The sequence below is a fragment of the Aphelocoma coerulescens genome, chromosome 19, assembly GCF_041296385.1.
Source record: "Aphelocoma coerulescens isolate FSJ_1873_10779 chromosome 19, UR_Acoe_1.0, whole genome shotgun sequence".
NCBI classification, from domain to species: Eukaryota; Metazoa; Chordata; class Aves; order Passeriformes; family Corvidae; genus Aphelocoma; species Aphelocoma coerulescens.
In genome coordinates this window covers 3,485,852-3,500,646 of record NC_091032.1, presented here as the reverse complement: position 1 = coordinate 3,500,646, position 14,795 = coordinate 3,485,852, and the positions used below count along the sequence as shown (strand labels likewise).

General features: G+C 46.8%; 2 protein-coding genes across 3 annotated transcripts in view; one reads left to right on the top strand and one right to left on the bottom strand.

Moving 5' to 3' along the window:
- Window positions 1-920, bottom strand: part of MYBBP1A (MYB binding protein 1a) — a 59,101-nt gene extending 58,181 nt beyond the window's left edge. Inside the window, exons 1-2 of the mRNA XM_069033398.1 lie at window positions 702-920; window positions 428-523 (exon numbers count right to left, since the gene is read on the bottom strand). Coding sequence (XP_068889499.1) covers window positions 428-523; window positions 702-890 — 285 coding nt within the window. The 5' untranslated portion in view covers window positions 891-920. The remainder of the gene's footprint in view (window positions 1-427; window positions 524-701) is intronic.
- A 2,223-nt stretch (window positions 921-3,143) lies between these two features.
- Window positions 3,144-14,795, top strand: EIF4H (eukaryotic translation initiation factor 4H). Of its 2 annotated transcripts, XM_069033132.1 has the most exons (7): window positions 3,144-3,253; window positions 8,684-8,865; window positions 9,799-9,863; window positions 9,972-10,071; window positions 10,735-10,800; window positions 12,652-12,810; window positions 12,931-14,795. In XM_069033132.1, the coding sequence occupies exons 1-7, from the start codon at window positions 3,195-3,197 to the stop codon at window positions 13,065-13,067; spliced, it is 768 nt and encodes a 255-aa protein (XP_068889233.1). In that variant the 5' UTR covers window positions 3,144-3,194; the 3' UTR covers window positions 13,068-14,795. The 2 variants fall into 2 exon arrangements, with proteins under 2 accessions (XP_068889233.1, XP_068889234.1); XM_069033133.1 differs by lacking the exon at window positions 10,735-10,800.

Genomic DNA, 14,795 nt, shown 5'->3' with positions numbered 1-14,795 from the left:
CTTTGCTATGTCACAGACTCAACCACTGTGGAGGAAAAAACTCTGAAGTGTTTGTTAAAGGGTTGCCCCTTCAGATATCCCATATCAACAGACCAAGACCAGGGGCAAGTCAGTTTTAAGAAGTAGCAATAGTACTAAATGCAGAATAATTGAAAACTTGGTCAAAGTTTGTAAATTAAGGACAGTCCTTGAAGCAGGACTGAATTCTGTAGTATGAATATGATACCGGTATAGTTCATACTTTTAAGAGTTTCTTAAGCAGCGTAGCACCATCTAAAACTACTACAGTCATCGTGAGAGCCTTCCCTCCCACGTGCACGCAGGAGCGGTCAGAAGGGAGCCCTCCAGCCTTGCACAGACAGCAAAAGGGACCCCAGGCATGGACAGAGGCTGCCGACGGTTCTGGTCCGCGCTGGGAAACACTGACCTGCGCCAAGGCCAAGCTGAAGCCAGGGCGGGCGGCCTCGCGGGTGGCTCCCAGTCCCTCCACCAGCCGCTTCAGGGTGTACTTGAGCTCATCGTCCTGCAAGAGAGACCGAGCTGGGCGGTGCCTGGGCTGCTCCAAGCGCGGCCCGGCCGCCGGACCCCCGCGCCCGGCCCCTGCCCCGTCCGCACTGACGCGTTCCCAAGCGGGAGCGGAGGGATGAGCCGTGTGACCCACTGCCCGCCCGCACCCACCGCCCCTCCGGCCCCCGCCTCACCTTCTTGCCCTCCCGCAGGTGCCGCAGGAGGCTCTCGGTGGCCTCCAGCCGCACCTCCTGCTCCGGCTTGGCGATGTCCCAGAAGAAGTCGAGGAAGGCGCGGCTCTGCCGCAGCACCCCGCGGGGGTCGGTCACCGCCGCGCCGCCGTCCCGCTGCTCCATCTGTTCCCTCTCCTCCATCCCCGCCATGCCGCCACCGCTGCTGCACGTGGGGCCGCCCGCCGCTCCGCCTCTTCCGGGGCAGCGGGGCCGCCGCGGGACGGGCTCGGCCGCCGTGTGAGCCGCTACCCTCAGGCCTCCGGTACCTCAGCCCCGCTCCCCTCAGCGCTTCCCGCTCCTCTCAGCCCCGCTTCTGTTCCCTCAGCGCTTCCCGCTCCTCTCAGCCCCATTCCCTGCTCCCCTCAGCGCTTCCCGCTCCCCTCAGCGCTTCCCGCTCCCCTCAGCGCTTCTCGCTCCTCTCAGCGCTTCCCGCTCCTCTCAGCCCCACTCCCTGCTCCTCTCAGCCCCACTCCTGTCCCCTCAGCGCTTCCCGCTCCTCTCAGCCCCACTCCCTGCTCCTCTCAGCGCTTCCCGCTCCTCTCAGCGCACCCCGCTCCTCTCAGCCGCACTCCCCGCTCCCCTCAGCGCTTCCCGCTCCCCTCAGCCCCATTCCCTGCTCCCCTCAGCGCACCCCGCTCCTCTCAGCCCCACTCCTGTCCCCTCAGCGCTTCCCGCTCCTCTCAGCCCCACTCCTGTCCCCTCAGCGCTTCCCGCTCCTCTCAGCCCCATTCCCTGCTCCCCTCAGCGCTTCCCGCTCCTCTCAGCCCCACTCCCTGCTCCTCTCAGCCCCACTCCCTGCTCCCCTCAGCGCTTCCCGCTCCTCTCAGCCCCACTCCTGTCCCCTCAGACCCCGCTGCCCTCATGGCCGCCCTTCACACCCCTCTCCCTCAGCCCCTCATCCCACAAAATCGGGTTGCTTACCCGGTGTGCCACAAGCCAATAGCGACACACTCGACGGACGCATTGATTGATTATTTCAGAGTTGCGCGAGCCGCGGTGCTCGGTGGTGTTCCACAAATCCAGCACACCCCACCGGGCTTTTCACACCATTATTTATACTCAGAAATTCAGAGTTAGTATCTTCCCAAGTACTGCCCATCTATTGGGGTTGATTAGTAACCTACAAGTTGTGTAACCTCAATTTCTACACATGCTGAGGGGAAGGGTCTTCACAGGGTCTTTTTAGAATTATAATGAACACAGGTCAGCTATAGGATACATGGACCTTGAGTCTTTTGCTAAATTAGCAGTGTACACACAGACATACATCAGCATCCGAATTTCTACATCCTTAACGCTCATTCGTTCCAGGATGTCCTTGAGTAAGGGATGCTGACTGCTGCCTGCCCCATGGGTTAGGTCTCCTCTCTTGCTGAAAGTATGCAAAGATCTTACACTGAAGAACATCCCTACTTAAGATAACCTTGACATATTCCACATTTTGCAACAGCCCCGCTCCCCGTAGCGCCCCAGCCCTGCTCCTCCGTAGGACTCATTCGTCCCTCCTCTGCCCCAAGGGCTCCCTGGGCTTCCCTCACCCGGTTCGCATCTCTGGAGGGAGGGTTGGATCCGGGCTGCATCCTGTCTCCGGGGGCACAGGGGCAAAGCCTGCGGGGTGAGCCGGGATCGGCGATTCGGGGTCAGGCACCCGAGGTGTGGGGACAGTTGGTTATCGTATGAGAATCTGTCATGTGGTTTTATTAAAGAACATTAAATGATGGCCTGGAAAAAGGAGACAAACCACTTGGTGCAAATGGTATTTTTTAAGGACACTGTGAAACTCTCGGATACCGCCCGCTGTCTTAATTTGCAATAAAATCCAGCACTATCCTCCAGCTGCCCTGTGAACTCTGCGCATTGCTGCTGCCCTGCCAGACACCGGTGCCACCCGCGGGAATGCAGGGAATGACCCCGGAGCAGGATCCTTCCCTGTGATCACTGTGATTCCTAGAGGATGACTGTGACACCTGGAGCAGGATCTATTTCCATGATTTCTGTGATCCCCGCCCGCAGCGACAGCGGGATGCTTGGGGAATCAGAGCCGCGGGCTGGGCTTGTATCAGCACTGGAGAGTCCAACGCTCACCGGAGGCGTTACCGCAGCCCATCCCGGGCACATCCCCGGGCGGATCCCCGAGAGATCCCGGGCACATCCACGGGCAGATCTCAGGCAGATCCGGAGCAGATCCCCAGGCAGAGCCGCGGGCAAATCCCGCACAGATCCCAGAGCAGACACCGACCAGATGCCCGGGCAGATGTCGTCCCAGAGCCGACGGGAGGGAGCCGCGCGGCACGTCTCCAGACAGGCAGCGGCGCGGACAGCCCCGTCACGGCGGGGAGCTGGAGGCAGGCACGGCGCGGGGCAGCCCCGGCCCGCGCGCCGCCATATATAAGCGTTGCGGGGTCCTCGGGCGCGGTCCTGTCACGCTCGCACGGGGACGAGGCCGCGGCGGCGATGGCGGATTTCGATCCCTACGACGACCGGGCCTACAGCAGCTTCGGCGGTGGCCGCGGGTAAGTGGGGCTGGGGGCAGCACTCAGGGCTCCCCCTCCGTAGCTGGGACGGGAGCGGGGAGCAGCGCCCCCGGCCAGGCGAGGCTGGGGCGCGGCCGCAGGGCCCGGCCTGCCCCGCTCCGTGGGGATGGCGGGCGGGGGTTGCGGAACGAGGACGCTGTCTCTGGGAACTGTTTGGGCTCGTTCTGCCCCCCGCCCGTCCTCCCCCAGAACGCGGGAGCGCCCTTCCGCTGGCCGTGGCGGACCCGCTTTGTGCGGCGGGGTGGGGGCTGCGGGTCCCGGTGGGGTCCCGGCCGTCCCCGCACTGCTCTGGCCAGCGCCGCAGAATTCAGGGCTGGGCGGCTCGGGAGCGCCGGCAAGGGGCGGGAGGAGGAGGGTGTCGCTGTTCCCGCCGTCCCGGAGGCGAGTGGAGGGGGGATTTAGGGAGGTGCTGGGCCAGAGCCAAGTAAGGCCCTAAGGAGCTTGTGCGGGGCCGGACCAGGATGAGTGGAGGGAACGTCCCTGAAGGACTGGAGCAGGGCAGGAGGCCGCAGTGCTGGCGGGACGAGACGCCCCCGGGAGCGGGCAGCGTTGTGGTGCCTGCGGCGGGAGGAAATGGGAGGGCTTTGTGGTATCTCCGCTCGAGGAGCGCTGGGAGCCGCCGTCCTGCGTTATCCGGGGCTCCGGGTGCTGACTGCAAATCCCTGATCCTTAGGAATCGGGCTTGTCTGTGTCTCTGCTGAGAGTGTTTTTAGGGGAGGAGCTATAGAAACAATAACCAGTAACTAGAAGTTTATCTTAAATTTGGCTAGGAAGATGCAATCAAACAATTGATTTTTTTTTTTTTTTTTGGAGGTTGATGCTGTTACAAGTTTCTGTGTGCACTGAAATAAAACAGTAGTCATAAAGCTGTGGAATAAACTTCCTTGTGAGCAAATCTTCACAAGTATATTACTGTATAATCTAATCTTCTAAGGTGTGTTTCCTGATCAGGAGTGTTCATGCCCTTTTCTGCTCTTAGATGAATAACTTGGTTTCATTTCAGACTCTTTAGGCAGCAGGGAGGAGCTGCTGGAGTTAGAACAGCAGTAAGTTTTTTTTGTCTTTGGAAATACTCTGACACCTTAAGCTTTTCAAGCTAATTTTCATGCATTGATACCATTTGTGTCTAATTCAGAGATGTCCCAGAGCAAGCAGATGATGTAGCCACTTGCATTTCTGTTATTTTTTTAAATTCTGTAACAAAATAACTTTGCCAGCAGCATAAAGTGGCACTTGACTCATAAGAAACTCAGATGTTGCTGCACAGTGTATCCTAGTCAATGTAGGCACGTTCTGTAAAGTAAAAAATGCCAGTTAAAATTTTATCTGGTATTCAGATTCCTGTAAGAAAACTTAAACTTGCTCTCAGGCAAGATGTGGATCATTGTTTGGTGAACTAAAGGCATCCTGCAAATTAATAGATGTCTTTACAGATAAGAAAACGTACTTACTCTGATTTGCCTGCAGTTCTAAACATCAGATACTACAAATCTTAGAGTCCAATGTATACTTCTATCTAATTTATCATTATCACTATTAAGTTACTAATAGCTAATTCACAATTTTACAGGTCTCTCTGTGTGTTCTATGAAGTCCTGTGATATATGCAGTTTAACAAAAACATGACTGTTCTGGAAGGTTCTGATTAAGAATCCCATGTTAATTTAAAGTGGTTCCTGCTCAGGTACTCTAGGACTGTAGGAGTAGTGTAAACTCAGCTGAGATGTAATAGTTTTTGTGGAAGTTGCATTTTGCATAACCTTTGGTGTACATAGTAAGAGAGCACAGGATTTCAGTATGACAGATGGGAAACCAGTGCCCAACAGGTTCTAACATATGTAAGTTATCTGCCTCTTTCTCATAATCATCAAAATTATGGTGGAAGTCAGGATATGACTGGTGTGATGAGATGGGATTTTGCTACACCTGAGATATTTAGTGATGCACTGACTAAAAGCTGAATCCTAATATTGGGGAATGCAAAAGTCACTTTATTCCTGGTGAAGAATGTGGTGCTGACATTAGTGACAAAAGGCTTACTATAAGCTTTTTATAAAGTGTTTTGGAGCCCGAAGTTTGACAGGAAAGCCTGCAGTTAAGCATACTGAGGCCTAGTTGAAACTGAACATCTGTAAAGCTTCTCAGAGTTGAAAGAAAGGGAGTGTTTACCACTCCTGACATGCTGCTAGGCTGTTTATTTAGGTGTGTCTTGAAGTGCTGGGCACCTTACTAAAGGTTGAGATTCACCTGCTGAAGTGCTGGTCAGTGAAAATGGGGAGTTAGTCCTTATGCTTCTGGCAGCTTGAGTCCCATGTCTTACCATCTAGCATTAAAAGATACTTCCAAATTTTTAGGCTTGGGTAAGCTTTTTGCTGAAGACATCTGATACTTACTCCAGACGTGTGCTGGGTTGCTTGAATAAATTTGGTTTGAATTTAGTGTTGTGGTCTTGGAGGGTTGACCCTGTCATCCTGCTGATCCTTATGCTGCCCCAGAAAAGCTCTGTCAGAACCCAGGTAGGCTGTTGTCTCTGCTGTGCAAAAGGTAAATCCTGAGCTTTGATCTCTAGTGAAAGGCTATTTAACTCAAATACTGGCTTTCAAAATATCCTTCATTTTGAACTTTTGGCAGATCTTCTTTTCTGGAGACATAACTAAACTTTGCAAAAGAGTAATGGGAGTTACTCAAAATGGGAGTTTAGTTGTTTTCTATCCAATATGGCCAAAGCTGTTAACTCAGCCCACAAAAGTTTAATTATGGGGGTGTTGCTAGAAGCAAGCTTTCCTCTTCAGCTTTCTGCTTTGGTTTTCTGAGAAGGAAATCAGATCATGTCTTTCAGATTCCCACAGTAAGATGACATAATTATTACCTAATTGTGTCTAAGCAAAAGTTTAGAGTGGGAAATGCAGGTACTCATTCAGTACTCTGGTTTGCTTAGTTCAGATGTGTTTTCAATTATTTCTTTACTTTTGTCCTACTTTGTTGCAAATGAGAGAATCTTCTTCCAATCTCATTGTTTGGTTACTGAAGTCAGCCGTTTTCCTTTATTTCAGTTTCAGTGTTGGAAAAAATGTAGGGAAGTATAGAAACAGCTTCTTTTTGTCTTACTATACTTGAGTTCCATAAGAAACTTGTTTGGGAACTGTTATGTGACCATTTCTGTTCTTCAAATGGAAACTAAAATACCAAAGGTATAGTTACGTATTTGATAACTAAAGCCTTAATATCAAGTTGGAGAAGAATGTTTAATTTTCTGACTTTAAAATCAGTCTGGATTGCACAGTAGGGCCTGGATTTCCACACAATGCACCCCATGAAGTTCTGGTGCACTGTGTTAGAAAGGAGGTTCGTCAGTAGCACAGAAAATCCTTTTGGGGATTGAGGGTGTGGATTTAGAAGTGGCTCAAATGGAGCTGAGTAGAGGTTGCTGATGAAAGTTGTAGTTCCAGCCCTTGCTCTCCTTTCCATCTTGGCAAAGTGCTCTTTGCAGCTGTAAAGATCACCTTGTTGGTCTGGCTGAGGATTCAACTCCAGGGTGGGTTTTTAGGTGAATCAGCTCCCTGTGAGGTGACTGGCAGCACAGGGAATGTTCTGAGAATATGGAGGAGGAGGGAGTGCTCCCTTGAAACTCACCTGGGGAAATTCTGATGTTCCTGTAGGACATAAACATTAAGATTTTCTTTTTTTGGATGCAGGTTAAATGGATGGTGTTTTAATAGCTGTTCCTAACACTGTACATGAGAATTAAGGACAAAGGCATGGAACTGATTCTACATGTTCTGGGATTATTTAGAACTGTAACTCAGCTTTCTTGGAGTTCCTCCTTAAAACTCAGTCTTGTGACTAAAGTTAATTCACAACTATTACAGCTTTAGTTCTCCAGTATGTTTTTGACTTGTTAATGAGACAAAGGCAGATGAGGAATATTGTCAAAAATGCTAAAATGCAAACCTGGGTGGACACTAATTAAAGATATGTAGATTGTGATTCAAGTAGATTTAGCAGCATGTTGATAGTGTTGGTGACAAATGATTCTTGCATGGAGCTGCTAAATAAGGCACAAATGACAGGCTCACCTAGGAAGAGTTAAGAAATCTTATTCAAGCTTAATGCATTATCTGATTCATTAGTAATAAAATATTTATTCTTGAATGAAAAAAAATACTGTCAAGTACCTTGCTTGCCCAGTGGATTTTTTGGCTGCATGCAACCAGCCAGAATAAAAGGAAATTATAAAATTATTTGACCTACTGGATTTTAGGAAGGACTGCAGCAATCTAATTTGTCACATTGGCAAATCCTGCTTTGGTACAGCTTGTGTTCCACCGTGGTTTTAAATGCATGGAGAGCCTCAGGGAAAGGGAACAGACACAAGCAAAGCCCAGCAGAAGGAAGGTGATAAAGGGAGGATAGAGTAGTAAGTAGATATTTCAGGTAAAGGTCAGAGATTGCTTACATGGGACAAATGGTGTTGGAACCAGTGGTATCCTATAGTCTACAAGTCCAGGAACTTTTAAGTTCAGGTTGCCTTGTATATATATGTATATACCTTGCTCTCTGTACAGAAATTCCAAGTTGGCCTTTGAAGATGAGGCTCTGCAGGAAGTTCACACAGATGTGTTACATTAGTACAGTAAAGAATTTAGCTGGGACAATTTATTTCCTAAGCACCCAGTGCCAAGAGTTTAACTGGTAGTGAGGGACAAGACAGGAAAAGACCACCCAGTTTACCTCTGTAATTCACAAGACAAAAGAAAAAGTAAACATCCAGACAGCACAGAATTTTTTTGTGCCTCAGAACCTCTTGTTCAACCAAATTTATTTTGTGTTTAGTTCAAAGCATTCCAGTCCAGATAGCTAACAATTATGGCCACGGCTTCAGACTTAGGGGAAGGTGTTTCTGTTAAGCTAAATGTTGCTGAGATAACTTGGATGGTCGTGGAGTGGGTGTTGGTAATACATTGTTTAGTTAAAAGCATTGGATCCAGCTTAATTTCAGGATAAGCTGACAAACCTGTGCCATGCAAGTATTTCTTCTTTGCTATAAATTATTCTTAAAATCTGTTCTAAGATGTTGTTTTTTGGAGGTAATGTTTTTGAGCAGGGGACAGTAGAGATAACCTTCCATTGCTTTCCTTAATGAATTGGGGGTTGAGAAGTTCATTCATTGCTTCATTAATGAGTTTGCCTCGTAATGTATTCAGTTTCCCACTGGACTACTGCCTCAGGTAATACTGGAAAGGAGTTGACCAACAGTTCAGGTGGTAGGTACAGGCAAAAAGATAGAAAAATTAACCAAAGCTGTGGGAAAATCAACTTGCAGCTAGACGTAGCACCTGAGCAGTGCTATGGATTGCACTGTGGCTGTGCTGGGAGGCAGTTCCAGAGGCACTGTGCTTTTTTCAACAGGTCTCGTGGTGGTGGCCTTGGTTCCCGCAGAAATAAAGAGCTGCCAACAGAACCCCCTTTCACAGCATATGTGGGAAATCTGCCCTTCAACACTGTCCAAGGAGACATAGATGCCATCTTCAAGGATCTCAGCATAAGGAGTGTACGACTAGTCAGAGACAAGGAAACAGACAAATTTAAAGGTGAGCGTTCGGAGTTCTTTGGTGGCAGATGAAAAACTAGTAGGAGAAAAAATCACTTTAATAGGGAATTTCAGTCTAAAGCACAGTTTTTCTCTGCTTTTATGTTGACTTACGCAGGTTTTCTTATTCGCTAATATGTAAATGTATAATTTGAATGAGAGTTGTTGTTCTATCACCTTGAGATACAGAGTAACATGAATGAGGAGTCAATATTTGCCCTGACATAAAAGAACTTTCTCAAACCTTGTCTGGTATGAATTCTACCAGAGCTGACCCACTTAAGTCCCATGACCTTAAGCATTGAGTAATTCCTTTACTTCAGAAGACTCCCATTGCTTCAGCTCTGTATTTTTTTAGTAGACTGGGAGAAAAAGCAAATAAATAACCCACTCAGGCAGTTGTTTTAGAGGAAGCAAATTCAATTGCTGTGGGACTTGTCTGGTGGAAATGGACTATATTTGTAAGTTACTTTAAGGGGTGGAAAAGGCTTACGTTGGATAACAGAGGGTCTTTGAAAAGGAGTAAATCCACTAAATGATGTGATGACACAAAATCACACTTCTGGCCACATAGGTATTTCAGTTTCTTGTTTAAAAACACAAGGAACCAAGTGTCAGTATTCAGCTGAATAACTGTCTGAAGGCATAGATCAGATGTAATCTATAATGAGAACTCTGTGGGAAAGGGAATTAGGTTCTTGGCATTCACAGAGTGCCCAGAGTTCTGTTTCAGGATTTGCCCCATCATTAACAGGTGCAGGTAAATGTGTTCATTGTTGATGATGATGCTTGGTTTCTGCGCCATGCACATCTTGCATTTGCACATAACAACTCATGTTTAAAAGAGAAGGAAGCTATTAGCAGACATGCAGGAGGAGCAGCTTCTTACAAAGGCTCTTTAAAGTGCTATTAACTTGAGATTTGTTCCTTACAGGATTTTGTTACGTAGAGTTCGATGAGGTGGAGTCACTCAAGGAAGCTCTTACATATGATGGTGCAGTAAGTACACCTGCAATTAATTTGTGAAATCAAAGACGAGCATAAGTCTCAAACCCTTTGGCTGCCCTTATGATACATCCTGAACAGATTCTCCCATTGATTTAACAGCTTTTGGGTGACCGATCACTCCGAGTGGACATAGCAGAAGGCAGGAAACAGGATAAAGGTGGCTTTGGCTTCAGAAAAGGCGGTGGGCCGGATGACAGAGGTGACTTCCCTTTTTCTAAGTAGCTTCTTAATACAGTGGTCATAGTTACGGCTTCTGGTGCTGACTAATGCTAAGACAAGGCATGCAAGTGAACATGAAGATTATATTGAAAGGTGAAATTTTGTATGTATATAATTACCTGTTTCTAACCAGCTGCTGCTGCTGCTCCTGAGGTGTCTGGAATTAAGCTGTGCTTTGTGTCCAAAGGCTGGATGTATTGTCACTCCTAACCCAGGAAGTGAGACCAATACCCCTAATAATGTGTTGTGTCTTGCAGAGGACAATCATAAGCCCAACAGTCTGATCTGCTACTATTTTATGATGATGTATGAAAAGTGAGTAAGCACAAATAGACAAGTGCTTATTTTGGAGTATGTCTCTTGTTCCAGTGTAGAAACATTCTTGCCTGTAGCTGAAAGTTGGTTGAACCAGACTCACCAGAGGTTTCCATTGAATGTGCATTAGAGAAATTTTTCTGACCACTTATTCTTGCTTAACTTAAACTGTTTGTTCCTGTGCAATGGAACTTGGTAGTACCAAAAGAAAAGGATTTTCCATCAGCATAACTTTGGATATTGAAGGACTGAAACATTGGTTTGGTATTCCCTTGCTCAGTCTTTCCCACAGCTTCAGACCTGAACACAATTGTGGCTTTTTTCCTAGGAATGGGAGGAGGTTCCCGAGAATCCAGAGGAGGTGGATGGGATTCCAGAGATGACTTCAATTCTGGTATCAGTATTAACACTTATACAGATAGGAAGCCTAAAAGGCACTGAAATGTTATAATTTTCATTTGTCCCCATTACTGGTTTGATTGAATCTACTGTATGTGCCAACTTTGGACATCCTGCAGCTGTGGTGGGATTCCTCGTGGGGAATCTGCCATTGCCTTGTAACAGAGGAAAGAGTCTTGATCAAAAAGTCTATGAAATGACCCTAAATGACAGAATTCTTGTCCAGATGTGGCCTATGGTGACTGTTTTAAGCATTTCTCAAACATACAAGTAAATTTCTGAATAGTAGCAGAAACAGACAGACCATGTAGGAAGACTGATATTCTGTCAGAGCAGAGGCTTTCATCTTAAGGAGATGTGATGTCACTGTACGTGTGTCCCTGAAGTAACTGACTTCTCTAAAGTCAGATTAGTGTCCCAAAGCACTTGTAAAAGCAAAATGTTCATTAACTTTTGGACCTGTTTTGGTAATGCAGCTGCAGCAAGTGACTGAGCTTACTGAGTGGAAGGTAGTGACTGAGCTACTGGGTTTGCTCTTAACTTCCAGTCAGTTCCAGCTATTAGAATGCAGGGTATCATTAACACAATTGCTTTTGTCCTCTGAACTCATGGGTTTGGTCCATTTTCTGATGGGAGATGTTGGCAAGTACCACTTTGCAATGTCTGGTCTCTGCGTGAGTGGAATGAACGATGTAGGAGAAGCCAAGTGTGTCCTTGCCCCCAGCATGGATTGGAGCGTGATGCTGGCGAGAGAAGCTTGCTGCAGTGCTGTGCTTAACCTGCCTCTGGAGCTAAGCATTCTGTGTCACAGCTTTGTACCTTCTTTGGCAGCTTCTCCAAATGTGGATGCATTTCAGCCTGTTAAATGCTGGATGAGTGATTTGTGAGCCAAAAGTTTAGCATTTCAGTCTTAGCTGCTACAGAAGCTTTTCTTCTCAGGTTGTACAGCCTTGCTTTAGATCAAGTCTTTAAAGATGGACTGTTTGGCACTGAAGTAAGTAAGGGACAGCTCTGCAACTCTGCCAAATACTGAAGTGGAAAGGAAAATCTCAGTTGGGAACCAAACAACTTTCTCTTCCAGGCAGCTTCTGAAAATCTGAGTGTATTCCCTTTCTGTATGCTGTTAGCCTGAAGTATCCTCCTCCCACTGAAATGCAGGCAGTGGGGGCTTGGAGAGATACTCAGGGAGAGTCACTGGTACAGACTGGGACTCTGGTCAGTGACGATAGTTCTTGATTTTTTTTTTGTGATACATAAACTGAAGAAATGCAGTCAGTATAAAGTCTCATTTGGTTTTTTCCCCAGCCCTTTAATTAGTATAGTAAATGCCTGGTCAGTTTATAGTACAGCTAAACAGCCTTGGGGTTTTACTTTGTTTTATAAGGACTGTGTATTTCACTACTCCCCAGCTATTTTCCCATTTGCTCTGCTCCTGCAGATTTCAGTCTAAGGCTGTGTAGCCAGTGTGATGATCTGGCTATGGAAGTACTCTGAGTACTTGTAGTGTTGTCTGTCAAGTCAGCTAATGGTATTAACAAACTGAAGTTGCAGCTGAGGTTCATATTTTAAACACGCTTGACCCACTCTCCAACACTCCAATAAGCCTCCAGGTGGATAAAGCACTTCCTGAACTTGGCATAGTATACTTGGTTTCAAATGGAACCCGAACAACTCCTCCAGAAGGTGCTAGAGCTCTGTGAAACAACCTGTCTGCAGACAAAGGCTCTCAGTGCATCACCTTGGACTGACTGCGGTGACTAGCAAGGTTTTCCAGTCATCCAGATAAAAGTCTAGATTAAAAACATTTCAAAATATGCTCTTTAAATTCACTGTCTTCCATCTTCAGGATTCAAAGATGATGACTTCTTGGGAGGTCGGGGTAGAGGAACCCGCCCTGGAGACCGGCGACCACCAGGTGCCTCCATGGGAAGTGGTGGCACTGGTCGCTTCAGAGATGGGCCTCCCCTTCGTGGGTCTTCCATGGACTTTAGAGAGCCAACAGAAGGTAAACTCCTACCATGTGTGATTCAGTCTTCTGTGCAAAGGAGACTCCTGGTTTTGTTGTCAGGGTAAAGCTCCTGCCCTTGACAGGCAGATCTCACAAGTGGAATGTTTTTCCTTTCAGAGGAAAGAGCACAGCGACCCCGACTCCAGCTCAAACCTCGAACAGTCGATACTCCCCTCAATCAAGTAGCCAATCCAAACTCTGCAATCTTTGGAGGAGCCAAGCCCCGGGAGGAAGTAGTAAAAGAGCACGACTGAGTTTGGGGTTGAGAGGGAATGGGGAGGCGGGAGAAAAAGCAAGACAGTACAGAGTGACTAGCTCTGCTGGAATGTCAACCCTGCAGTTTACCATTCCTGCCATCTGGTATTTGTCCTCTTTGAAACCGAAAACACAGAGCTTGTGAATGCATGTCAGCTGTTAACAAGTGGTTTTTAGTACGTTCTTGGCTTTGCTGTATCTAGTGCCTGCTTTGTGCTGAGTTTCCCTCTTCTGTTTCCTTCCAAGCAGCACAGTTGCCAGTAGATAAGGCAGTGTGGCTGCTTCCACAAGTGTGGAGGTCTCTGGACAAAGGTGCTGCTTCACTTCTTCCTTTCTGGGTTTGTTTTACTTTAGAAGCACAGGTTAGACTTAGTTATTTCCCTGGATTGTTTCCTTTTACTTCCTCAGTGTTCCTCTTCTGACCTGCATGTCTCGTTCTGTATTGCTGTGGCTCTGAAGAGGAAAACTGAAGAGTCCAGATGAGTTGAACAGAAATTTACAGTTCTGAGTAGTGAAATACCATTTATGACAATTGGTGATAGTTGCTGTTCACAGCAGAGCCCCTTATAAAACAAAGGGGGTCAGCTGCCCTTTCACATGGGTTGTCAGGAAGGATCAATTTAATGGATGCCTTGCCTGACAAGCCTGGTGAATAGCTGGTGGAATCAGTATGGATAAAGCCTCTGCCAGCAGCCTCTTCCTGCTGGCTCTTGACTTCCAAATGGTATGATGCTACTACACCTCTGAGCTCAAGGTTAGTGCTGCAAAGCTGTGCCTGTTTGAGCACAACTGCTCACTGGCTCTTTCTGCTTACTTTTTTGGGTTTTACGTGTTTGGTAAATTTTTAAATGAAGTTTCTACAAATAAAATTGACTTTTTTATTTTTGTTGAAGGAGTGTATACTTTGCCATGCAGTATTTGCCCATCACTATCCCCTGTATTTCTTTGCCCAGTGGGGTACAGTTTTAGCACCTCAGCTTTCAGAATACTTTGAAAATGGGCAGATTAGAGATCTTTCTGCTATAGATTCTCATGTAGAAGTTTGGGTAAAAAGCGTCTCTTGTTGCTGCACCTCTCTTCACTTGAAATATTTCTTGTCAGTGTTGTGTGGGAGGAGGGAGGGGAGGCTAAAGCAAAAGGAGAAATCATTAATGTTTAAAACCAAAACCTGGTTCTACCACACTGAAGTGTGGACACGTCCAGTGTATGGGAAGAGCTTGGGCCCCTATTGCCAGTGCTGAGAGCCTTCAGATAAACCAGCCAGCACCCCAGAGTACTTACAAGAAGAGATTGGAAGCATGGCTGCCCCACTACCAGCACCACTGCTAGTGATGAATTTCTTCCCTACTGTTCCCATTTTAAGTCAGAGTCCCAGCAATTTACAGAACTACTCTTTCCTTCTTTCTGCCTTTCACTTAATCTGCTTCTGAAATAAGAACCATTTGTCTAACACTAATACTTAATTTTAAGACAGACATGCATTTGTGTGGTTGTATTCCAAACCAATAATTGATCTATTTACATCTTCAATGTGGAAAAGATTTTAAGAACAAATTCCCATATAAAAATTCACTTCTAGTCAAGACAGTTGACTTTTAAATGTAAAAACAAAGGAAAAAAAAAAAAGAATTCCAAACACTTAACACATTCTGCTTCATAACAAAATAAATTTATGGATATGGTATTTTGTGAATGATCTTTTAAATAAAAGAAAACATTAAGTAATA

Excerpts from the sequence above, each read along its gene's own strand:
- EIF4H (XM_069033132.1), top strand. The coding sequence starts at position 3,195 with ATGGCGGATTTCGATCCCTACGACGACCGGGCCTACAGCAGCTTCGGC. Across the intron at positions 9,864-9,971 it reads CTCTTACATATGATGGTGCA|CTTTTGGGTGACCGATCACT; the intron begins GTAAGTACACCT and ends TTGATTTAACAG. Across the intron at positions 10,072-10,734 it reads CGGTGGGCCGGATGACAGAG|GAATGGGAGGAGGTTCCCGA; the intron begins GTGACTTCCCTT and ends CTTTTTTCCTAG.